This window comes from Colossoma macropomum, unplaced genomic scaffold (genome assembly GCF_904425465.1).
Source record: "Colossoma macropomum unplaced genomic scaffold, Colossoma_macropomum, whole genome shotgun sequence".
Classification (NCBI taxonomy): Eukaryota; Metazoa; Chordata; class Actinopteri; order Characiformes; family Serrasalmidae; genus Colossoma; species Colossoma macropomum.
The window spans coordinates 5,841,548-5,866,946 of NW_023494809.1; the positions used below are offsets into that span (position 1 = coordinate 5,841,548).

Genomic DNA, 25,399 nt, shown 5'->3' on the forward strand with positions numbered 1-25,399 from the left:
GGTTTAAGTTTAGGGAGGGCGATTACTTTTCCACACAGGTGATACAGTTGTTGCGAAACTGTTTTCCTTCAATAAATGAAACGATCATTTGAAAACTGTTTTGTACGAGGATCCGAAAGCATTCAATGTGATAAATATACACAGATTAGAAGGGGGCAAATACTTTTTCACAGCACAGTATATAAAAAAAAACAAAACAAAACAAAAAAAAACACAAAGACAGATTTGACTTCTGTCCATTTTATACTTTCACTCTGCAATAACAGAGTCAATAATCCAGCACAACACACCAGAATGTAGGATTAAATATATATATTTAAAAAAAGCGAGCGAGCGAGCGAGAGAGAGAGAGAGAGAGAGAGAGAGAGAGAGAGAGAGAGAGAGAGAGAGAGCCTATGAATACACTCCACACAGGAAGTTAAGGGCAGACAAAATACAATAATAACACTGTGAATCGCTCCTAACGCAGCGCTGGCTTTAGGCTTCAGAGTCTAAACATGCAGGCTGTGAATTTAAGCAACAGCATCTCAAATTCTCTTCAATAAATAAATGTAAACAGTCTTTATATGAATGTATATAAATGGCCCCTATGCTTTTTCATAAAACCAATTTGCACACCAAAGCTAGAGCACCGTCTTCATCATCACTCTACCGTAAACCCCACACTAACGCTGCAGTGCTGAACACTTCCAAGTTCGGAGAACTTGAGAAGCATCGGTTCTGGAATTTTTAGATTTGCAGTAAAAATGTTGCTCATAAAAGGAAAATGTTCAGCCACAGTTTCAGTCCTTACCCCAAACGTAGATGATCAGGCGTGTTCGGCGTCTGAAGTTTACTTCTTTAGCTTTTAGCACTGGAGCTACGAGGCTAATGTAGCTAACGAGTACTGGAAGCTAATATCCTGACAATTAGCCTGGTGCTAACTTGATGTTTCGAAGCGTGTGGAGTTGTTTAGTGTCTCCCATAGACTTAATAATGTGGTTTCTGTCACTGTATGACTCACTGTTATCTATAAACACAGACTAATGTATGTTAGCATGGCTAAAATCAGTAGCAGCCGTTTGTTTATGTACAAATCATTTTACTTGGCTGATCGCTTTCGTAGCAAGAGTGTCAAGACTTAGCCATGTAATAGGATGGTGATAACTGGTGAGGTAAAAACTTACATTACTTGTTAGCTTCATTAGCTTATGTAGCTAACAAGGTGCTAACTGGTGAGGTATAAGCTTCCATTATTTGTTAGCTTCATTAGCTTATGTAGCTAACAAGGTGCTAACTGGTGAGGTATAAGCTTCCATTATTTGTTAGCTTCATTAGCTTAGGGAGCTCCCTGGCTCAACTATCCACACGTACCTGGAAATTCCGTAGTATTTCTCTGTTTTGTCCTCCTGTCAACACAAAAACTCAATTTCCGGTCTCTGAAAACGTTCTGAAAACGCTCTCTAGTACTGAGGCTTTTGAAAAGTCTATTTTCAGTGTTTGTGTGTGGACACAGCTTTTTGAAAACGCTGAAATCATGCCGCTAACTTGTGCATGTCTGCTAATGTTTTCATTTACTGAGCATGCAGAATTCAGAAAATTCTAAACATATACTAGGTATATAACCAAAGTCAGATTTGGAATAAAGATCATCAAGTCGTATATCTGAATTGTAGTTCAAATGTGGTGAAAAGCTAGAAAAACTCAGCTTCTCTGCCTGATCAGGACTGTGTGGATGTTTCAGAGATGGAGGCATATGGCAACATAAACAACTGCACGACAGCGAGCGGCAGGCTATTTTTTGAGCTTTTATTTTCTGGCAGAAATCGGACTTTGAATCTATTTGAAATATCAAGTTACGGAGGTCTGATGGTCTGGAAGTCAAAGCCTGCAGTGTTTGCAATACCGGCGTCAATTTGTTAGAAAATCTCTGCTTCGGCTGTATTATCACCTCCTGCTAGGCTAGCATGCTATGTGATTATTTTTGCGTTCTCTGTGTGATTTTTTTGAAAAGAGAGAAAAAACACTTTATTAAAACATCCTGTTATGTGTGGACGAGGCCTAAGCATCGGCCCCACTGTGAGGGAGATAGGGAGTTTGATCCCTTGTGATGCCACAGCCATCCGTAAGCAACTATCACTCACTGCAGAACCACATGTCCGAAGGGGTGGAGTCGGACCTGATCCAACTCCGCCCACGTCTTCTTTTCATTGGTCTAAAATCATCGCATTTCTATTGGTCTTTAAACTAGTATGTGTCACTTACGTTTTCCGCCTACGACTTATTTCATTGGTCTACCCTGACGTGTTTTTATCTGTGGGAAACTCGCAGGTGTTGCTGGTGTTTTTGTTTTTTTTCTCGATGTTGCTCCGTCCTGAACGCCACAACACAGCCTTTATAACCGCCCATAATTCATGGCGTTCACTCATTCGTCAGAACTTGAAAAGCTTTTTTTACTTTCCGGTACAAAGTCCGTTCTGTAAGCCTACATCTCAAGCATACTTATGATAGACAGGTTCTAGTTGAAAACGCTGAACGTTTTTAAACACTAGAATGCACATATGACACATTCGCACTTGATTACGTTTCACTTCAATCTGAAAGGCAAGTATAGCGGGGCGGGGTGGAGTTGGATCTAATTCAGACCAGTTAATACACAATGTGGGAGGAGTTGGATCAGATCCAGCCGTACCCCCTGGGCTTTTGGTTCTGCAGCGACGACAATCGCTCCGTAAGCGATGGTCCATAAGATCATAACTGTCCTCTATCTCTATGGGTGGGTGGGTCCATCACTCTGCACGACACTAGAAAACGTGGGTGCCTGTTAGTTGATGTAATAGAATTAGCAGTTAGCACTCTCTTGTAAGTATGCTAAGCTCCAATGATGCTGCATTAGTGGCAGTCTGAAAAGATGTGGTGGAGCTTAATGTGTCTCAGAGAGAGCATGTGCTAACCCTCACCCTCCCGGCTCGGTGGCATAGTGTGAACTGGACATGACTAAACTGGGGAGAAAAACTGGGTCTATGAAAAAAAGACTACGTTAGCCTCGTATCTCCAGTGCAAAACCAAAGAAGCAAACTTCAGACACCAAACATGTCTTGGCTGATCGACTACATTTAGCGTAAGGAGAGAAAATGGCTAAATTAGATTGTTGGCTGAACTTTACAAATTATATATAGTGCAGCATTCAGGAGAGGGTGAAAATATCAACACTTTTGAGGCACTTGACAGGTACCGGAACATTCCCTCTCATGACCTTAGGTTGAGTTGGGTTCCGTTACACAGCTGCACCTGCAAATCAGAATAATACAGCCTTTATAGAGTGAACGAAAACAAAAAAACAAATATTGATGATTTATTTAAATAACCAGTTTCCTTCACGAAGACTTTGTTTGTGAAGCAGCTCAAACATGAACTGCTAACATTACAATAACTGTAAAATAAGTACATAATCAGACTCACTGGTTGGCTGCGAACCACACGTGACCTTGTACGATGTCCAGAGGCTGAGGGCCATAAGAAAAGTTGCAATAAAGCCAAAAACCTAAAAAGAAAAATATAAGATCTGTTATAGATTCTGGTGTCTGTTTCTCAGTAATATGTTTATTAGGGCTTCCAAAGTTAACATACTAATTATTTATCAGCAGCCATTTTTATTTAACACATTTTCCTAGTTCGACCCATCTGCAGTAGTGCAGGCAGAAGCCCAGCTGCAGCGCTGTATGTCGCTCTGACAGAATCTGTGATTATAGCGCTCTAATTCAAATATCTCGACCGACGCTCGCGGAGAACTACTGATAAATCAACAAGCAGCAAACTGACAAAGGCAGCAGCTTGGTGGAGCTCCAGTTTCTCTTGGGATCCTCCACTGTAACAAGAACCCACAAGCTGCATGAACAAGAGCAACAGGCTACAATCACAGAGGAGCTGAACCACTGACTGTACATGATATATGTGATATACACACGTGATATACGATAGATATATATATATATTCTTTCAAAAAATAATAAAAACAGGAAAAAACTGACTGTATGATCGCTTTTCTATTAAATTATAACTGTAATTGTAACATACACCGATACTTTGTTAGCCCCCTTTTACCCTGTTCTTCAGTGGTCAGGACCCCCATGGACCCTCACAGAGCAGGTACTATTTGGATGGTGGATCATTCTCAGCACTGCAGTAACACTGACGTGGTGGTGATGTGTTATTGTGTGTTGTGCTGGTGCGAGTGGATCAGACACAGCAGTGCTGCTGGAGTTTATAAACACCTCAGTGTCACTGCTGGACTGAGAATAGTCCACCAACCAAAAATATCCAGCCAACTGCATCCTGTGGGCAGCGTCCTGTGACCACTGATGAAGAACTAGAGGATGACCAACACAAACTGTGCAGCAGCAGATGAGCTATCGTCTCTGACTTTACACCTACAAGGTGGACTGACAAGGTAGGAGTGTCTAATAGAGTGGACAGTGAGTGGACACAGTGTTTAAAACTCCAGCAGCACTGCTGTGTCTGATCCACTCGTACCAGCACAACACACACTAACACACAACCACCACGTCAGTGTTACTGCAGTGCTGAGAATGATCCACCACCCAAATAGTACCTGTTCTGTGAGGGTCCATGGGGGTCCTGACCACTGAAGAACAGGGTAAAAGTAATAAAAACAAAGTATGCAGAGAAACAGATGGACTACAGTCTGTAACTGTAGAACTACAAAGTGCACCTATATAGTAAGTGGAGCTGATAAAATGGACAATGAAGAAACAAGGAGGTGGTCATAATGTAATGCCTGATCGGTTTATACTGTAAAGTCATTGCAGATACATATGTGTATATATAATCCTTGTGTTACAATCCATGTTTTTCTTATTAAACAATAAATAAATAAATGGCTTTAAAACCTATACATAAATACAATAAAATTAATAGATAAATACACTTCCTACTCTAAGCTTAGGCAGAAGTAAATACTTCTCATAAGCTAAAAATACATAACTGACTTTCCCATGAAACTAGGTTACCACTCTCAGTATAAACTATATACACTACGAATGAGAAAGGTATTCTTCAGTAGAGAGAGGAGGAAGAGAAAAATGAGGTCATAAAAACCGTATGTGGTTTCTGGTCACATTGGTCCTGTATTAGCCAGCCATTTAACCCAAAAATGACAATCTGAATTCTCAGAGAGTGAGGTGGCTTTTCCATATTAAGATATTTAACTTTATTTAAGATATTTCACTCTGAACCCATTCAGACGTTTGTAGTGTTCTAAGCACCAGCCAAAAACCGGAAAAGGTAAATGCAAAAGAGCTGCTGCTTATTGTTCTTTTTAATTCTATTTTTTCTGCTTGTTCCATTTGACTGCTCAGGTGTTTTCCTTCCTCTTGAAAAAGGATGTGTTTTATTACTGCAACACCAGCACATGACAGCAGCAGCTGGGCAGACTGTGCTGTGTGTGAGAACCCTCCCCTCTCTGGATATGCTCTAGCTCAGGGGTGTCCAATCGCATCCCCATAGGGTCAAAGCTGGAGCTTGTTTGGAAAAAAAACCTGCAGCCACACCGGCCTCGGTGGATAAGACTGGACACTCCTGCTCTGAACAGCTGTGATGTGACGTACTACATCCCAGGGGTGGAGCCACTGAGGCACTGGCCCCAGAAGTCATTTGATTGGCCCTTTACATGCCCGTGTCACTCACCACACCCAAGCACATCATGGATTGATATATAAACTCAAGGAGTGCTGCTGGATAAAATCAATGTAGCTAAAGCTACAGGAAATCTGAGCCTTAAAGAGGGCCTGTTATGCTTTTCTGTTTTTTTTTATTTCAGCCACAGCGAAGTTTACAGCTGCTCAGGAGAGCAGACTGCAGGACAGGGGTGGAACCGCTCTGGAGGTCGACCAGTCAGAACAGAGTGGACAAGCTAACCAATCAGAGCACACTGGGCTCATAAGGAGGTGCGGCTTAAAGACACAGGAGCTCTAACAGAGCGTTTTAGACAGAGGATGAATAGAGATGAGTAGAATAGAAAGTATGAGGAAAACAATGTGTTGCTGGAACACTGAAGCTGTAAATCTAATCTAGATCTCAAAAAAAGAAAATTAGCATAATAGGTCCCCTTTATTGCTACAGATAAACAGAACCTCTGTGTGCAAACGATCACTGTTTGCAACCACTACAATCCGGTACTACTGCACTGATTTCTACTGAAAGTGAACTGAATCATTCTACAAGAGAATAAAACATAAAGAAACAATCCTGGTCCTGGAGATACAGCAGGCAGAGTTTAGCTTGAAAGCCTTGAGAGCCATTTGAATATTAGAGGCAGCTGCGTTGGACCTGAACTCTCCAGGGTGGTAGATCTCCAAGACTAGGATTAGGCACTCCTGTTTTAAAGCAAGTGTTACTTGTTTCCCTGTATTTTATTCTCAGAGGGCATTGAGATGTTTTTTTTTTTTTCTTTAAAATCACAAAAATGTTCTCGGGAGGACCAGGCCTGTGGACCCTATACAAGGGCTTGGTTACTGAATTTGTCCCCGTTTGTAGCTATTTACAAGTTTGAGTGTCTGTTATTGGTAGTTCAGAAATGATTAGCCTTATGATTATATATTTTGCCATGTCTGCTGCACAATGCATAATATATGTGTATAATGTGATTAATGTATACAAATGTATTTAGAGATATTAAGAGGTAATTGTGGAGCTCCTTGAATTTACAGGCGTTTATTTGGCCCCTGAACAGAAACTGTGGCCCCATTATAGCCCCACCTAGAAGAAGGTCCTAGAATAGCCACAAACTTGCTGTTTTAATAAGGGACGTGCTAAACGAAGAACTGCTGTTGTGATTACTCACAGATCCGGCTACGAGGGCGGAGATACCGGAGCTTTTCACAGCGGCTACTATGGAGGCGATGCAGACCAGGATGGTGCCCAGAGCATAGTGCAGAAACTCCTGCAGGACAGACATACAGACAGATACGCTGAACTTAACACATTTCAAAGAGACAACACTCGTCCTGACACCAGAGCTCCTCGGCTACGCTGAGGAGGTTACTGAAGTCCGCTCACCGTCAGTGTCCAGTTAATGCAGGGAATCTTGGTCTGCAGTCTGAGGATGTACATGATGAGGAAGATGAGGAAGGCGCAGAAGAACCACAGAGTGACAACTTCAAAGTACCGAAAGGCTGAGAAGTCTGTCCATGATCGGGAACAGTGCACACACAGGAAGGCAATGAGGAGGGCTACCTGCTCTCACAGACACAGTGAAGAGATGGGCAGGGGTTAGGGCTGGGCGATAAAACGATAACGATAATGATCGCGATATAACTTTCCTCGATAGAACTATAAGAAATGTTCGATGAACGTTCGATATAATAGACCGTTCTCACACTTCTACAGTCTAGCGACAGCCCTGGTGACATTTCTACTGCAAGGAAAGCGACACTACTCTGCTACATTTATACGTAAAGACGTAGGGCTGGAAGATTAATCGGTTTTATATCAAAATCGCAATTTTCAAATCGCAAGAGCTGCAATTTTCTTCATTTACAGCCGACACTTTTAAAATATAGTTCTTGAAGGTTCTTAAAAAGATGGTCCTTTAGTAAAGACAGTCATTCCATACAGAACCATGAACACTCAGACCCATTTGCATGCATAAAAAGTTCTTTGCCTGGTGAAATCGTTCTTCAGAGTGGAGACTGTGTTGTATGTGGTTCTGTATAGCATCAAAAAGGGTTCTGGTACTGTTACTTTGTTGCTTGTTGATGTCAAGCTTATAACAATAGAAGACCATTTTGGTCCTACAGAGAACTCTTTTCAAAAAGATTCTATATGGAACCATATACAACAGATTCTCCATCAATCTGAAGAACTATTTTACCATGCAAAGAACCATTTAAGCATGCACAAAGTTCTTTGAGTGTTCATGGTTCGAAATGCATGTAGGTGAGTCAGACCAATCAGAGGCAACCAAACCTACATGTGCTGTGACATCACAACCACAACTTACTGGCAGTTTGACACTCAAGTCAAAAAAAGGTGGATGTTCTGGTCTTCTAAAAAAATCAAGCCTAAATCTCAATTTAAAAAAAATAGCTATTTACATTGCAGTCGCAATATTAGTCGAAAAAATCGCAATTAGATATTTTCCACACATCGTTCAGCCCTATAAAGACGTACGATGTGGTGTGAAAAACTTGATGCCTCTGACTTTTAAATGATTATTTCAGGCTTTACAGGGCGACTCACAGCAGCGCACAATCACCATGTTTTAGCCTGTTTATATTCTCACTCACTCAGTAATGACACTAACAAGGAAAGCTTACATTAAAGTTGCATCTTATAGATTAAAATCAACTTGAAATCAAACTGTTCCTGGTTACATTACATAAGATTCCATCCATCCATCATCTAAACCGCTTATCCTTCTGGGTCGCGGTGGGGTGCTGGAATAGGGCTGGGCGATAAAACAATAACGATAAGTATCGCGATATATCTTTTCCTCGATAGAGCGATAAGACAGGTTCGATAAATGTTCGATATAATACACCATTCTCACACTTCCACATTCAGCGAAAGCCCTGGTGGTGTTTTCTACTGCAAGGAAAGCGACACTACTCTGCTGTCGCCAGGAGAGGGCGCACTTCTGAGTTTTTCGACTTGATTAGAGAGGGAGGGGGCCAAGGGTAAAAAAAAGGGTCGCCAAATATACTTTAGCAACGTCTGAAACGTGGAGTTATACAGTCCCTGTTTGAGCGGAGCGACAGGCGATCTGTTCTCCTGTGACCGAGTGTGAGTGACGAGGTCAGTGGCGTAACTGTACTGACCTACAGCGAACTCACCTCTTTACTAACATCCTAACAGCTTTAGCGGTGTTAAATCACGTCTGCAGCGCCGTGTTACAGAACCAAACCGTCATATTTTAGTATTAGTGCATACTTGAGCAACGAAAGTGAAAGAAAGAAGTGGGTTCATGTTCGAAAGTAAACTGAGGAAGCTGTGAGGCGTTGGAGAGCGGGAGAGCACTGTCTTTCCAGGCTAGCTGTTTTTAGCTGCTGGCTAACTTGAAGCAGCGCTCCGGCACAACACGGTGAATTGATGATACTGTAGATCAAACAAGACACAAAATCACTGCTTTCAGTTTAAACATGCCTAAAAGGAGGACTCTGTGACTGGTGTGAGAGATTCACACTGCAGATAATGCTTTTACACAGCGAGCGTCAGATATACTGCGGTTCACCCCTTGAACTACCACGATAGTATAGAGAAACCCAGCCGTCTAGCTGGTGTCTGAATACTGTGATCTGCTCTGACATGGATGTGGTAGGAGTGACAGCAGTGACCTCCCGAACAGAGTTGACGTTGTTGAGAAACTAAAGAGTTTAGCTCTGTTGTTGGCCACTTGTTTAGCGTTTGTAGCGGGGTAGCCGAGCGCTCGACACCAGACAGCTAAAATAATCTGTTTTCTTTCTTAAATCATGACTATTATAAAAATTGCAGCTGCGCTTTTCCAGCTGATAAAACAGCTCAGAAACTTTCTCCCACTCTTCCATGACAGATTAGTGAAATGTTTGCCGAGTGTTTGTCATGATCGGACCACAAGTGATTAACCACCCAGGAGCAAAATCAGCCTTCGAACGTGAAAGAAATCATGATTTGACATTTATCGCGGTATGTATCGATATCGAACGATATGAATTTTGTTTATCATGATAACATTTTTGGCCAGATCGCCCAGCTCTATGCTGGAGCCTATCCCAGCTGTCATTGGGCGGAAGGCAGGATACACCCTGGACAGGTCGCCAGTCCATCGCAGGGCAGACAGACAGACATACACATTCACACATTCACACCTAGGGGCAATTCAGCACGTCCAATTGGCCTGACTGCATGTCTTTGGACTGTGGGAGGAAACCAGAGTACCCGGAGGAAACCCACGCAGACACGGGGAGAACATTCAAACTCCACACAGAAAGGACCCTGGTCACCCGGCCGGGAATCGAACCCAATCGAGCAAGATGAGGCGACAGCGCTACCCACTGCGCCACCGTGCCGCCCTACATAAGATTCATCATATATAATTTAAAAGAGTAAAGTCTTGTTTTCCTATAATTTCCTACCAAAATGTAATGACTTCAGCCCGACCTCTGAAACGTCCTTTGATTTTCTGATGACATCACAGTGCGCCTGTGGGCGGGGCAAATGTATTAACCCCTTAAAATCCCAGGCTTATTACATACAAAGGCCTATTATTCAGTAACTACAGGGGCTTCAGTGCAAACTGGCTGAGCTATTCTTAGATTACAGAAGTGTGTAATAAAACTTTGGGCCTGCCGGTGACCCTGGACATTTAAGGGGTCAACTAATAAAATCATGTTTCAAGTATCATGGCAGGAAAATACTGAGTTAGTCTCCCTGACACTGTTTTTCTTACTAATATGCTGCAATACAGCAGCATATTACGCAACGAGTTATGATTTCACTTATACTGTATTACATGTACCGAAAAGCGCTCTACTTCCTGCATTACAGCACAAATGCATATTTCACAACATTAATTTCTCATTCTGTTGCTTCCTTTTCATTTCTGGACACTAATGATGACACTTAGCATGAATAATGAATCATCTACTAACCATGGTCTGCGTCCACTGAGAGGCCATGCTTGCCAAAAGCCTCTACTACTGACAGACTTTCACAGAGGCCTATTGTTATTAATCTGTCATTTCCTGGCTGCACACCTGCTTCCCCAGACACTGTCCAGAACTGAGCTGGACCCTGACTGCCCCCTACAGAGCTGCAGTGGAACTTCCTAGTCCATCCAGCGTCTATAAGCATATGAAGTGAATTTGTATGGCTCTGTTCTTCTCTCTTTGGATCCTTTTGGTATGAAACAAGATGCTAACGCCCCAAAGTGATGAGTGGACAACAATAAAGCAGAACTGGAGCTGAACCAACACAGCAGAATGAAATGAAAATTTCTGCATAAATCAGTCGCTGAGATGCAAACAGAGTCATACAGAGAGGTTTGGTGTGAAATGGTTCAGATGTCTTTACAGTGGTGGTGATAGGAACCAGGGGTCGCCATGACTACAAACACAAATATAGACATTTTATTTACTATCCAGAACCACCAGTGAACCTACACGAGTCTTCTGAGTTTATGTGGAATGATGATGATGGAAAATAGTGGAAAATCTGAAATAATAAGTTTTCTTTGGGGACTATTTTGCCTCACAGCGCCCTGCATGTATCCCTCCACCATGAATGGAGTTTAAGTTCTCTAAACTATCATAAAACAGTGTCTCAGTCATCAGGCAGTGAATTCATAACCATTTCATGTAGTAACTTTCTGTGAGGGAGCTTTTAGAGGTGGATGTCTGGTTCCTATTGTTTACAGTGGTAGTGATTCACACCAAACCACTCTGAATGAATGAATGAAATTTTGAAAAATTTCAACTCGTCTATGTTTTTCAGTTAGCAATATATTCCTTAATTTTAATTCTTCTTATACACTGTTTTTGACTCAAAGTAAGACCTCAAACCCAGTCATTTACCTTTTCACATATTAGTTATTTGGAAGCATCTTCATTTGTCTGTGTGCCATGTATGAAACAGGATTTGCTCATTAGAGGGACTATGTCGCCTCACCACAGCCTGCATGTATCCCTTCACCACGACCGGATTTAAAAAAAAGACCAAACCACTCTGAATGACTTTGTTTACATCCCAACCATCTAATCATGCAGAAATTTTGAAAAATCTGCTGAATGCCCCTTTAAACCTCACACAAAAAAAAATTAGCAACTAAATATTAAGGACTAAAATGGAACTGAGGGAAAGATACATAGTCAGAGATACTTCCATAGACATAAAGGTATCAACTGAAAGTAGCAGTAGCTATTATATGACCCACCTCTGCGCATGGGAGTGGACTTTACTCTGAAATTTAGCCATCTGCGCATGTTAACTCATTCATGACCAACAGCTACATTTATAGGGAAAATGCTGTAGAACTTGTTCTGATTGGTTTACAGTGATGAACTTTTGTATAGTTATGCCTTAGAAGAATATCTAACAGTATAATTTGAGGTTTTTTCAGATTAGGTGTAGTTTTCATACATTTATTCACGAGTAAATCTGAATTTTCTTCTGTTTTAGTAAGTCAGTATATGAAAAATGGTCTAAAGACTAGACTGTATATGATGAAGTGAGCACTTTTCAGCTATTAGGTTTGATGAATTTCAATGATTTCTTCAGATCTGTCCTCAGAGAACATGAGGACCAAAGAAAACAATATTTCACGTATTAATATTTGTGTTCTTTGTGCAGATGTTGATGTTTAGTAGCTCAAATGTACCTGTCCTTTCATAAAGGGACTGCTTTGACGAGGCTGAAGTTGGCTTCTTATTCGAATTTTCCCGTTCCACCTTAAATGGTGCAGCAGTTACATTGGGGCGCCTCGCGTCAGAATGGAACTGCTGCACCATTTAAGGTGGAACGGGAAAATTCGAACTGCCAGCTGGCGAATATGAAGCTAAATTCAGTCTCGTCTGTTTTTGTGCTAATTTAAGAAGACATACACAGAATATCCACATATTTTAACCATTTTAACACAGGATAACAGCAATAAAGTGACATTTTCTCACCACTTGAGCGACTTTTAGCAGCCCGGAGTAAGTCCTCACGTAGCCGGTGTTCAGGAAGCTTCCATCGCTCGACGAGGTCGTTGTGGTCGTGGTTGTTCTGGTAGTGACAACCGTGTGAGACATTTTGCTCTGTATTGAAAAGTTAATGTAATTTAACAGCAGAGTTCTCTACCGCTGCATGTGTACGCTAACCTAGCTGCCGTTAACAGCAAAGCAAATCTTACAACGGGTGTGACAGAGAGGGGAGGAGCTGTTTTTCACACCCGTATTCCGGGAAACCGCGCCCAGCCTTCATTTTTTCAACATTTTTTTTTTTTGCAAAGCACCTTTTGTTGATAAAGGTGCAGGGCAAAAAAAGAAGCTAATTAAATGCTCAAATAAGACAAAAGAATGCAAATAAAGCAAACATAAACATTGATTTCAAATGGAGGGTCTTGGGAGAAAATAAAACGAATAATAAAATGAAAAAAAACGTGCATGCAAGCTGTATAATAGCAACGAAGAAATAAAAATAGTGGTGGTTAAAAATGAACCAAAACGGACATAGCTAAAGTGAATAAATAAGTTGTGTTTACAAAAATAGCAGGGAAAATAAAGAAAAAAATAAATATATTAAAATAATGAAATTTTAAAGTGAACAAATAAGTTGCGTTTACAAAAATTGCGGAAAAGTACAGAAAAAAATATAAGGGTAATAAAATAATGAGGATTTTAAAGTGAGTAAGTAAGTTTTGAGTTGTTTACAGCGGACAACCGCCTTCCTACACGACGATTGGCAGGAACCACACGTGAATACGACGTTCTAGCCAATCACAGCACAGCAGGGCGGGGCTTGTCTGAATATGGGTGGGAGAAAAAACGCGGGAGGGGAGGTTGAAGCAGCTGCGTTCACTGTGCGGCGTCAATGACAACAACAACAGGGTTAAACAGAGGAAGCTGCAGAGAAAAATCCAGAAATCGGTCACGCGTTTCTCTTGTGCAGAGTTTCGCGGCCGTAGTCCAAACTTTAACCGCTCTGCTGGGGGCTGAAGCTGTTTTATAGCCCGGTATTGTCAGATAAGCTGCAGGGAAGAAGGAAACCAATCATTCTGATAGATCTGATACCAACACAGTTACTAATACTTTTAAAAAATCTCCTTATATATAAAAATGTGACTTCTTTGTGATTTCTACACTGAAAAACAGTAAATGTGGACATACAAATATATTCGAAAGCCTTTGCATCAGTGTTAGATTAGAGCTTAGAGCACTTCAGTTAGTTCACTTAGTTCTTCAAGGGTTCCTTAGTAAAGGGAGTGGTTCTACATAGAACCATGAACACCAAAAGAAACATTTGCATGCTTAAATGATTCTTTGCATGGTGAAATGGTTCTTCATGTTGATGGAGAATGTGTTGTAAATAGCACCTTTTCGAAATGGGTTCTATATAGCACCAAAAGGGTTCTTCTATTGTAGACATTGTGAGAATAGCAGAACCTTTTGGGTGCTACATAACACCATATACACTTAAAGAACCATTTGCATGCTTAAATCATTCTTTGCATGGTGAAATGGTTCTTCATATTGATGGAGAATGAGTATATGGTTCTACATAGAACCTTTTTGAAAATGGCTCTATATAGCACCAAAAGGGTTCTTCTATTGTAGGCATCATCAGAATGGCAGAACCTTTTTTGGTGCTACATAGTACCATATACACTTAAAGAACCATTTGCATGCCTAAATTGTTCTTTGCATGCTGAAATCGTTCCTCAGATTCTTCTATTGTAGACATCATAAAAATAGCAGAACCTTTTTTGGTGCTACGTAGCGCCATATACACCTAAAGAACCATTTGCATGCCTAAAAAGGGTTCTTCTGTTGTTACATGCTTGACATAATAACAATAGTAGAACCCTTTTTGGTGCGACACAGTACCATATACAACACATTCTCTATCAATCTGAAGAACGATTTCACCATGCAAGGAACCCTTTAAGCATGCAAGTGGTCCTTTAAGTGTTCATGGTTCTGTATGGAACCACTGTTTTAACTAAAGAACCCTTTAAGAACCATCTTTTTTAAGAGTGTAGGCATTTTCTATTAGATGTGATACCAAAAACCAAAGTGAACATTCATTTTTAAACTCCATTCATGGTGGAGGGATACATGCAGGGTGTTTTGAGGCAAAATAGTCCCCAAAGAAAACTTATTATTTCAGATTTTCCACTATTTTCCATCATCAACATTCCATATAAACTCAGAAGACTCGTGTAGGTTCACTGGTGGTTCTGGATAGTAAATAAAATGTCTATATTTGTGTTGTAGTCATGACGACCCCTGGTTCCTATCACCACCACTGTAAAGACATCTGAACCATTTCACACCAAACCTCTCTGAATCTCTCTGTTTACATCTCACACACTGAATTATGAAGGAATTTTGGTGGAATTCCCCTTAAAATAAGCTCAGACGATAAGAAAATGTAGGCGTAAGAAAAAGTAGTTCCTATTCTGCATTTGCTGCAGTCGTGCTTTTCCACTTTTCAGCGTCAAAGACAGATGTTCGGTTTACTGACTAAAGGAAAAACTTAGTGTTGATATTTTCATGCGAACATTTGGACTCAAAACTAAACAGCAGGATCAAAAATGTTGATCCTTTCGTATCAATCCGCCCTACTAGGCTGCCCTTCTGCAGAAACCTGGTCCTATATGCTTTAATGCAGCTTAGATTAGAATAACCAATAGACAGCAGGATATGTATCCATATCACTTTAAGAGTCTTTACTCAAACCACATCTGATACCTGGGGTATGAAGACATAGAAGCATCTGAGCAGCCCAGTCTTCGTACTCTTTTTTGGATCCCTCTCTGGATTTATGAGAAGTGCCGACTATAAACAGAGGCCCATATGTTGTGCCCGGTCACTCCTCGGCTTCGCTGGTGGCCCCTGCTAAAGAGGAACCCTATAGCATTGGCTAAAAACTCTGCCTGAGATGTAATAAGACAGCTGGGCTCACAGACTCTCCCCTTGGCTGTGTCCCAATCCACATTCTTGGCCTCCACTGGCCGAGTTTAGCTCCAGTGCTCAAGAATGCAAGTACAGTGCGCAGTTAAACACCCAGAAGTGCTCTTGACCCAAATATCAGCACTATTGTAGTGAAGCATGTCTGAGTGCTGCAAAGGGATTTATTGAATAAACAGTGAATAGGCTTACCTTCGACCTTAAGTCTGTTATTCAGTAGCAGACTAGTTTCAACAATACCTCACATTTCAGTTCACGGTGGATGAATCTCTCACTGTTCAGGGTCTAAATTGAATTTAAGTGTTTATCCACTAGATTTTCTTGAGTGCAGCAGTGTAGAAATTAGCTTAAGGCACTGGAACGTTAGTCCCCTTGATGACATCCCTCAAAATGAAGGAAGCAAACATGTACACTAATCTAGTGTATCCCCTGTTTTTCACATATAAGGCTAATTTTTTGCCTATAAGCAGGGTGAATAGAGTACAGCAGCTCTAGATTTGAGTAAAAGTAGAATTACTCTTGGTCACACATTACTTGAGTAAAAGTGAACAAACTTAAAAGTAAAAGTACTTGGAGTTATTGATGACTATTTTGGAGGCCTCCTTAAGTAACTCAGTTTTTCAGTCCAAAAACTTGTACTTGTGCTCAAGTATAAATATAGATAAAATTTAATTTAACGGCGTTTAAAGAACATCAGAGTTCAGAATTTACTTGTAAAGTTTACTGCTAGTGATAACTTACAAAACCAAAGGCAAATTACAACTATTGACCATCAATAAACTGGAAATTTATGATAATACCTGTAATGTAGTACTGGTGTAGCACACAATCTTATATGGCTAGCATGCTAATTATGCACTGTAGCATACATTAATCTTTCAAGTTTGCACAAAGTGGTGAAACCCGAAAATAAAGGTTAAAACATCGAAAGTTTTCAGGACTCAGCTTTCAAAATATCCGCCAGCAAGTGCAAACACATGGACAGCCATTTCTTCGAGGTTCTCTGATTGGCGTAATATTACAGGAAGTGTGTAGCAACAAATACATGAAATGAGGTAAAATATGTTATTTTTTCTTGAAGTAATTTGAGCCCAAAGATGGTTGTGTGCTTAATGGGTACGTGAGTTTCATATTTACCCTGGACACAGCACTTTTACTTAGCTCCTAATGTTTTAACTTTTACTCAAGTACAGAAGTATTGCACTTTGCTTAAAAGTTCTCAGTAGTACTAAACTTTACATTCATACATTCGTACATTCCAAACTTTGTTTTTTTTAATGTTAAAAGTGCGATTTCAGTGGAAAAAGCTAAGCTTGACTGGGCCTTTATGCTTGTAATCTGCATTGCAAGCATAAAACTAGCCGTTTGAAAAAAGAAATATGATAGATAATATAATTTTTCCACAGCGTGTTACATATGGGGTGGCACGGTGGCGCAGTGGGTAGCGCTGTTGCCTCACAGCAAGAATGGCCTGGGTTCGATTCCCGGCCGGGTGACCAGGGTCATTTCTGTGGGGTGTCTGTGTGGGTTTCCTCTGGGTACTCCGGTTTCCTCCCACAGTCCGCAAACATGCAGGCATACTGAATTGCCCCTAGGTGTGTGTGTGTGTGTGTGTGTGACTGTGAATGTCTGTCTGTCTGCCCTGCGACGGACTGGCGACCTGTCTTCCGCCCAATGACAGCTGGGATAGGCTCCAGCGACCCAGAAGGATAAGTGGTTTAGATGATGTATGTATGTCTGTCCCAAATGCACACTTTTAAACCAAGTGCCTCTGAGGACTCTCGCCCTGTCCAGCTGCACATTGTTGACAAGGGCGGACTTGGATGAGACCCTCAGGTCTTTGGGCTCCATTTGGGACAGACCTGTTGTCTTCAAATGGCAGAGAGTGCATTTTGGGGGTGTGTTGTTTTGTACGCTGGACAGGGCTTTCATCAGTGCGCTAGACATTCTCTGATATAGTTACACAATAGCACATCTAAATAATATTATGATTAGAGTTATATGTATATTAGGTTAGATGCTAACTGCATTTCATTGGCTCTGTACCTGAACTCTGCACAGTATAGACAATAAAGTTGAATCTAATCTAATCTAATCTAATTATGCAGTGAACAGGGTGCATTTTAGCGCCCAGGTGATTAGAACGAGGCTTGATTTGAGACGCAGCCTCTGGCTCGTGTTGCCTTGTCATGCATAAATGTTGACACTTCCTATGGGTGGCACGTTCTCAGTGTACACTGTCGTTGTCATGGGGATGTCAATAACAGCTTCTAGTTTTGCTGTAAACAGGAAAAAACAGTATAGTAGTGTCTAAGGAAGTACGATTACAGATTGTTGTATGTGCAACAACTGACACAGAGAAAGAAACACCGTCCTGCACTAACTGCCTTATTAGTAAAGCATTTTGTGTCTGTATTGCTGTACAGAGATAAACGTTAGAATATACTTTGCATTGGACCATAAACTGGATGGCTTCGTTCATGAACAAGCTAAAGGGGGCCTGGACGCTAAAGTCAGTCTTAACTAGGTGGCCTCATTCAGTCATAAGCCCCACTTATGGCCAATTCATTTTGTGAACGTTTTCAGTGGTTTGAAGGCCACTCAAACGGAGAACCTACAGTCTCCTGATGATCATCAAACAGCACATGATTCTTCACTCAGCTCTTTTTTGCATATTTGAGAATATTTACATTTACATTTATGGCATGTGGCAGACGCTCTTATCCAGAGCGATTAAAAATTTGCTTATTTTACACAGGTAGGTGAAGGCAGTGTTAGGAGTCTTGCGCAAGGGCTTTTATTGGTACAGTGTGGGGTGCTTACCCAAGCTGGGATTGAACCCCGGTTGTAGAAATATCGAGTCAGAATATCAAGTCAGTACATCAAGATCAACAGAAACGTTTGGAGAGGTTGAAGTGAACATATTAGCATTTTGTCAAAATGTTAAATTATTACATTTATTTATTATTTATTCTTATATTTCTTGAAATGGTGGTTGCTAAAGTGTTGCTAGGCCATTGCTATGGAATTCCAAGTAGTTGCTAAGATGTTGCTAGGCCATTGCTATGGAATTCCAGGTTGTGGCTAAGATGTTGCTAGGCCATTGCTATGGAATTCCAAATGGTTGCTAAGATGTTGCTAGGCCATTGCTATGGAATTCCAAATGGTTGCTAAGATGTTGCTAGGCCATTGCTATGGAATTCCAGGTTGTGGCTAAGATGTTGCTGGGCCATTGCTATTGAATTCCAAATGGTTGCTAAGATGTTGCTAGGCCATTGCTATTGAATTCCAAATGGTTGCTAAGATGTTGCTGGGCCATTGCTATGGAATTCCAAATGGTTGCTAAGATGTTGCTAGGCCATTGCTATTGAATTCCAAATGGTTGCTAAGATGTTGCTAGGCCATTGCTATGGAATTCCAAATGGTTGCTAAGATGTTGCTAGGCCATTGCTATGGAATTCCAAATGGTTGCTAAGATGTTGCTAGGCCATTGCTATGGAATTCCACATGGTTGCTAAGATGTTGCTAGGCCATTGCTATGGAATTCCAAGTAGTTGCTAAGATGTTGCTAGGCCATTGCTATGGAATTCCAAGTAGTTGCTAAGATGTTGCTAGGCCATTGCTATGGAATTCCAGGTGGCTGCTAAGATGTTGCTAGGCCATTGCTATGGAATTCCAGGTAGTTGCTAAGATGCTGCTAGGTTACTGCTAGGTTGGCTTTGTCAACTTAATTCCAGGTGGTTGCTAAGATGTTGCTAGGCCATTGCTATGGAATAGTAAGCAGTATTATTAAATTATATAAGCACTTTAAGTAAATTATCTTTGAACGTATGTATGGAAACTGTACATGTGATTGGTCTCAAAAGCACAACATCATTATTCCCATGTAGGCTCTACAATCCTGTTAATTTTCAAAGTTCTAGCTTAAAAACTGTGACCCCAGAAAACGGCACCAAAAATGACATAGAACAGCAAAACAAAGATAAGTAAGTTGGCTTTGTCAACTTAATTACTCAAGTATCATCCACCCCGACAACAATACACTGAAATTTCCATTAAACATACAAAATACATGCAGATTACAAAGCACAGTGTCAAACAAGTTCATGTGTATTTATCTTGTCTTCTTCCTTTCTCTTAGTCTTCGTAATTCACAAACAGTCTGTTTAAAAGCATCTTCAGCTGAAACTTGGCCTTACTCTGTTATCACACCCACATCTAGTTTTCCTTTTCTTAAAATGTATGACACATCAGCAACACGTGCACAACAACCAGTCTGAAGCTGTTACACCAGTCTAAATGCTTTTCATCAGAAAAGTTCATACATAGTTGTTTTTGCACTGAAACCAATTTGTAAACTTTAATCTTTCATTTTCTCCTTATTTTCACTGAACGCTCCCCTTCCTCACTCATTGCTCCTAAAATCTGTGTGAGAGGGAATCAAATACTGAAAGACACTGCCACCTGGTGGCCAAAAGATAATAACAACATTAATTATCTATGTCTGTTGTCTCCAACCCTTGTCCTGGAGATCTACCTTCCTGCAGAGTCTAGTCCCAACCACAATCTGCCACACATACTCCAGCTAATTAACCTCTTCCCAAGTCCCTGATTGGCTGGTTTAGATTAGAGTTAAGTAAGGGGGCGGGGCAGTTTACTGGATACAGGTTGGAACTAAACTCTGTAGGAGGGTTGCTCTCCAGGACCAGGGTTGGAGACCACTGGTCCACATTATCAAGTCAAATACAGAGCACCCCTCCTCCCAGCATCCGTCACTTTATCACTTTAAAAAAGATGGTTCTTCAAGGGTTCTTTACTAAAGAAAATGGTTCTATATAGAACCATGAACACTCAAAGAACCCTTTGCATGATTAAAGCATTTTTCATGTTGTTGGAGAATGCGCTATAGACGGATCTATATAGAACCTTTTTGAAAAGGGTTCTGTATGGCACCAAAAAAAGGGTTCTGCTATTGTTACAAGCTTATATTATAATGACAGAACCCTTTTCAAAAACTTTCTGTATAGAACCATCTGCAGCACATTCTCCATCAATTTTTAGAACCTTTTCAAGATGCAAAGAACCCTTTAATCATGCAAAGGGTGTTTTGAGTGTTCATGGTTCTATATGGAACCATTTTCTTTACTAAAGAACCCTTGAAGAACCATCTTTTTTTGGTTCATCACATTCTTTCCTAAGACAGTAGAGTTGTTCTGTATCTCAATTATGCAGTTTCTGATACTGTATGATTCAGTTTATGATAAACACGGACTAAAGCGCTGACAGAATTCTGTCGTTATGAGAGCTGCTGCTGTTTTTTAGCTATTTAGCTATACATGCTGAGCCTGGTGGGTTATGTGTGACGGTGAGTCAGAGGTGGGGACGTCTGTGTGGATTTAGAGCTGCTTCCCCAGCAACGGACAGAACAGTGCAGTAAAGCCATGGACACTCCAACCCTCTACAGCACCCTGACCCTGCTGCTGCTGCTCCACTCAGCAGGTAAGAGCTTAGAAACGATTCTAAGAATATGGAAATGTGTTATATATAAAACATGCTATACATTTTCTTTGTGTCATAATAGCAACTTCACACTTTTCTTAGACTGAAAGAGCTGAACAGGCAAATCTCAAAAACTGTGGCTTCTAATGATTGTCTCAAAGAATAATACTTCAAACAGACCTTCTCGATCATATACTGCAAAACTTATTATTTCTAGGCATTTTTACTTGTTTTAAGTAAATTTATAAAAGTAAAATTCTCACTATATTATTATTGTACAGATAATTGCACTTGTTTCAAGCATATTTCTTCAAATAAGCAAAATTATCTGACAATAATGTCAATTTTACTTAATAAAATTACTTAAAACAAGGGTGAAAATTTTAGAAATTATAAAATTAAATAATCCTAAAATATTCTTAAAATCATATTAAAATTAGAAATATTAGATACATCGACTTGACTTAAGATCATCTCACTTGCCAAGATAGCATATTTTTCAGTGTAGATTAAATGGATACTCTGCAAAATACAACATTTATGTGCTGTAAATGGTTCTATTTTGAAAAATGTTTTTCTATTGTAACAAGCATGACATCGTAACTATAGAGGAACCCTTTTGGGTGCTATATAGAACCCTTTCAAAAAGAACCTTTTCGTATATATCATCTATGTTTTCGTATATATCATCTACGTTCTCCATCGATCTAAAGAACCATTTTATGATGCAAAAAACCCTTTAATCATACAAAGGGTGCTTTGAATGTTCATGGCTCTGTCTAGAACCATTTTCTTTACCGAAGAACCCTTGAAGAACCATCTTTTTTAAGAGTGTAAAGTGGTGATTAAACAGATTAAACAGATTAGATTAGATTAAACAGACACTCTGCAAAATATGACATGTGCTGTAGATGGTTCATTATAGAACCTTTCTGAAAAGGGTTCTTCTACTGTAACAAGCATGACATCGTAACTATAGAGGGACCCTTTTGGGTGCTATGCAGAACCCTTTCCAAAATAGGTTCTATATAAAACCATCTACATTCTCCATCAATCTGAAGAACGTTTTTACAATGCAAAGCATTACAAAGGGTGCTTTGAGTTTTCATGGTTCTATATAGAACCATTTTCTTTACTAAAGAACCGTTGAAGAACCATCCTTTTTAAGAGTGTACTGCCACACTACCCTAAAGAGTGAGAGTTTAAAGATTAGCAATATCTGTACAAAAAGCTAACTATCACTAATAGATCCCAATCAGTATTAGAAATATTTGACTTGCATTGATCTTCCTCTCCAGTTCCAGCAGCACATGATGGAAACTAGCATTGAAGGAGAACATGTGAAGAACTCTCCTGATAGCATGCAGTCAGTTAGCAATGTTAGCACTTTTGTGTGAAGTTCTTCTTTGACTAGCACCTGGTCCGCCAGCCTATGAAGAAGGTCTGTCTATGAATATGCACATGTAAATAATGCAAATTAGTTTATTAGCAACATTAGAATATTTATGTGACACTCCCCTTTGATTGGCATGGATTCAGTGTCCCTTGTTCACATCTACGACTCTATTTATATGCATAATGCTAACTAGCACCAGTAGCTTCCATTAATTAATACCAATATTAGCATTTTAGTCTTGGACTAGCATTGACCCTTCCAAGTTTCAGCTGAAGATTGACCCAAGGTGCACATGTGCATAATGCTACTGGCCCTTGATAACCCTTGATGTCCCCTGATGACCCTCTGTTCACAGCAACGCATGATGATGGCTGGTCCATGAAGGTCCCAGCGGAGGTCCGGGCTATAGAGGGCTACCCGGTGGTGCTGCCCTGCTCCTTCACACACCCTCACAACACCCACCACGCCTCCATGCACGTGGTGTGGCGACTGGGTCACACCCACACAGGCACAGTGCTGTTCCGCTGCTCGAGCCTCAACGGCAGCCAGTACTGCCATCCTGGACCAAACCAGGACCAGCGCTACCGCCTGGAGGGAAACCACCGGGAACATGACCTGTCACTGCGCATCAACAGCGCCGCCTTGCAGGACAATGGCCGGTACTACTGCCGTGTGGAGCTGCCGGGACAACCACATGGCAGCTATGAGAATAAAATGGGGACGCGGCTAAGAGTGGAAGGTAACATTCACCTAAAATTGTTGGTCCCTTATAGTTGATCAAGACAGTGATTGGTGTCTGGTGTTTGTTGCTTTAGTTTTGCTTTGAAGCTACAAGGTTACTATAGATAACAAGTAATGGCTCGTAGCCTGCTTTTTAGGTATGCACCGTGACTATGCAGCTGAAGATGTTCACATGTTGATTAAGTTCAAGTCAAGTCCCAGGTCTCTGAGGTGCAAGTCCAGATCAAGTCTCTGTGGTACAAATCTGAGTCTTGAGTCTCTGAGGTGAGGGTCTGAATCTCAGAAGTGCGAATCTGAGTTGAATCTTAAGTCTCTGGAGTGCGAATCTGAGTTGAATCTCTGAGGTGAGAGTCCAAGTTGAGTGTCTGAGGTGAGAGACTTGTCAAGTCAAGTCTTGAATCTCAGAGGTGAAAGTCCGAGTCAAGTCTCTAAGGCGGGAGTCCTGAGTCTCTGGGGTGGAGCTGAGTCGTTGAAGTGCAAGTCTGAGTTGAGTCTTATGTGTCTGGAGTGCAAATCAAATCTTTTGAGATGTGAGTCTGAGTTGAGTCTCTGAGGTTAGAGTCCAAGTTGAGTGTCTGAGGTGACAGTCTGAGCCAAGTCTTGAATCTCAGAGGTGAATCCAAGTCAAGTCTTGAATCTCAGAGGTGAGTCAGAGTCTGAAGTTTTTCTGTACCTTGTTGACCTATATCCCAGTCGCTTAGCTTGCACTATGCTTATTGTTAGCTAGCAGCTTCCATTACTTGTTTTTAGATTAAGATTAGATTAAGTGACCCTTATTAGTCCTACAGTGGGGAAGTTTCACCTCCACAATCTAACCCATCCGTGCAGTGAAACACCACATACACACTAATGAAGACACACACTAGGGGGCAGTGAGCACACTTGCCTGGAGTGGTGGGCAGCCCTATCCGCAGTGCCCGGGGAGCAGTTGTGGGTTAGGTGTCTTGCTCAAGGGCACCTCAGTCGTATGCTGTCGGCTTATGAGATCGAACTGGTAACCTTCCGGTCGCAAGGCTGGTGCCTTAACCTGCAGCTCATAACTGCCCCCAGTTAACTGCATTAGCCTTGTTATTAATACATTTAAAATCTAATACATTTTCACCAAAAACTTGCTTTAAACCAAAAACCAGGCATGTTCAGTAAGAGATGACCTAAAGGGAGTTTCCATTGAACTACCCTCATTTTTTGCACTTGGATTAGAAATTTTGCTTTGTGAAACCTGTTTGTGTTGTTCCTCTTTTCCAGCTCCTCCACGTATCCTCAGCTTGTCCATAGAAGGCAGCATGGACACTGGTCTCAAAGCTCGGTGTAAGGTTCAGGGTTCTCCCCAGCCAGACGTCCAGTGGATGGGTCCAGACGACGTTTTTGAAGGGGATATTGGATTCCCATTCTCTCAGGAGGCCCCAAGTCAGCACTGGGTCACGATCCACCTGCTGGACGTCCAGCCAGGAGGGCAATATACCTGTACTGCTTCAAACCCTCTGGGTAAAGACCAGGCCATGGTGTATATTCTACCCCCAAGCCCAGAGAAATCCATCAGTAAGAGCAACCCTACAGCCCTGCCACTGATGCTAGGGTTAGCATTAGCGGCTAAAGTGCTACTAGCCTTGGGTCTTGGAGCCTGGATAGTTAATCTGCTAAAATCAAAGGAACCACCAGAAGCTCCAGATTTTCCTTCTTCACTCTCATAACCACATAGCTTGCATACAGAGGTGGGTAGAGTGCACTGTAAACTGCGAACATAACTTTGAGAAAAGTGGGAGTGACTCACTTCAGTAAATTAGCTAATTAATGTCAAGTTAAGTCTACAAATTGATTTTAACTTTAGTAAAATGATCATTCTAAGTTAAAGAAGTACAGGGTGATTCAAAAAGATTAATCTGATTTCAAAGCGCCATATTGTTACAACCGTGAGGCACAGAGGAACCAATCACAATCCAAATGAAAGAGGGGGTCATAGAGTTTCTGACTGGCTCCCTTCAGTCTGAGAGGAGATGAGACCCCTGAGCAGAAAGCATTCTGCGTTCTCCACTTCAATAAGAGTGAATCCGTCATAACTGTGCAGTGTGATTTTCGTGGGCAGTGAAGCTCCAACAGCTCAGAGCGTTCGTCGTTGGTTCCA

At 41.1% G+C, this 25,399-nt stretch overlaps 2 protein-coding genes across 2 annotated transcripts; one reads left to right on the forward strand and one right to left on the reverse strand.

Annotated features, from left to right (window-relative positions):
• Positions 1-2,278: 2,278 nt before the first annotated feature.
• cmtm7 (CKLF-like MARVEL transmembrane domain containing 7) lies at positions 2,279-12,889 on the reverse strand. Its single transcript, XM_036558947.1, has 5 exons — positions 12,639-12,889; positions 7,057-7,233; positions 6,842-6,940; positions 3,442-3,523; positions 2,279-3,270 (listed from the first exon to the last, which is right to left on the reverse strand). The coding sequence occupies exons 1-5, from the start codon at positions 12,759-12,761 to the stop codon at positions 3,257-3,259; spliced, it is 495 nt and encodes a 164-aa protein (XP_036414840.1). The 5' UTR covers positions 12,762-12,889; the 3' UTR covers positions 2,279-3,256.
• Positions 12,890-22,905: 10,016 nt separating this feature from the next.
• On the forward strand, positions 22,906-24,968 carry si:dkey-11p23.7 (V-set and Ig domain-containing protein). The gene is made up of 2 exons (XM_036557889.1): positions 22,906-23,275; positions 24,523-24,968. Exons 1-2 carry the CDS (start codon positions 22,915-22,917, stop codon positions 24,966-24,968), a joined length of 807 nt encoding a protein of 268 aa, XP_036413782.1. The 5' UTR covers positions 22,906-22,914.
• The last annotated feature ends 431 nt before the right edge of the window (positions 24,969-25,399 follow it).

What these genes read in the sequence shown, in the direction of transcription:
- cmtm7 (XM_036558947.1), bottom strand. Translation starts at nt 12,761, where the DNA reads ATGTCTCACACGGTTGTCACTACCAGAACAACCACGACCACAACGACC. An exon ending in TGCTAAAAGTCGCTCAAGTG is followed by an intron (nt 7,234 to 12,638) that starts GTGAGAAAATGT and finishes CTGTGAGAGCAG; the next exon opens with GTAGCCCTCCTCATTGCCTT. An exon ending in GCATTAACTGGACACTGACG is followed by an intron (nt 6,941 to 7,056) that starts GTGAGCGGACTT and finishes TCTGTCCTGCAG; the next exon opens with GAGTTTCTGCACTATGCTCT.
- si:dkey-11p23.7 (XM_036557889.1), top strand. Translation starts at nt 22,915, where the DNA reads ATGAAGGTCCCAGCGGAGGTCCGGGCTATAGAGGGCTACCCGGTGGTG. An exon ending in GACGCGGCTAAGAGTGGAAG is followed by an intron (nt 23,276 to 24,522) that starts GTAACATTCACC and finishes CCTCTTTTCCAG; the next exon opens with CTCCTCCACGTATCCTCAGC.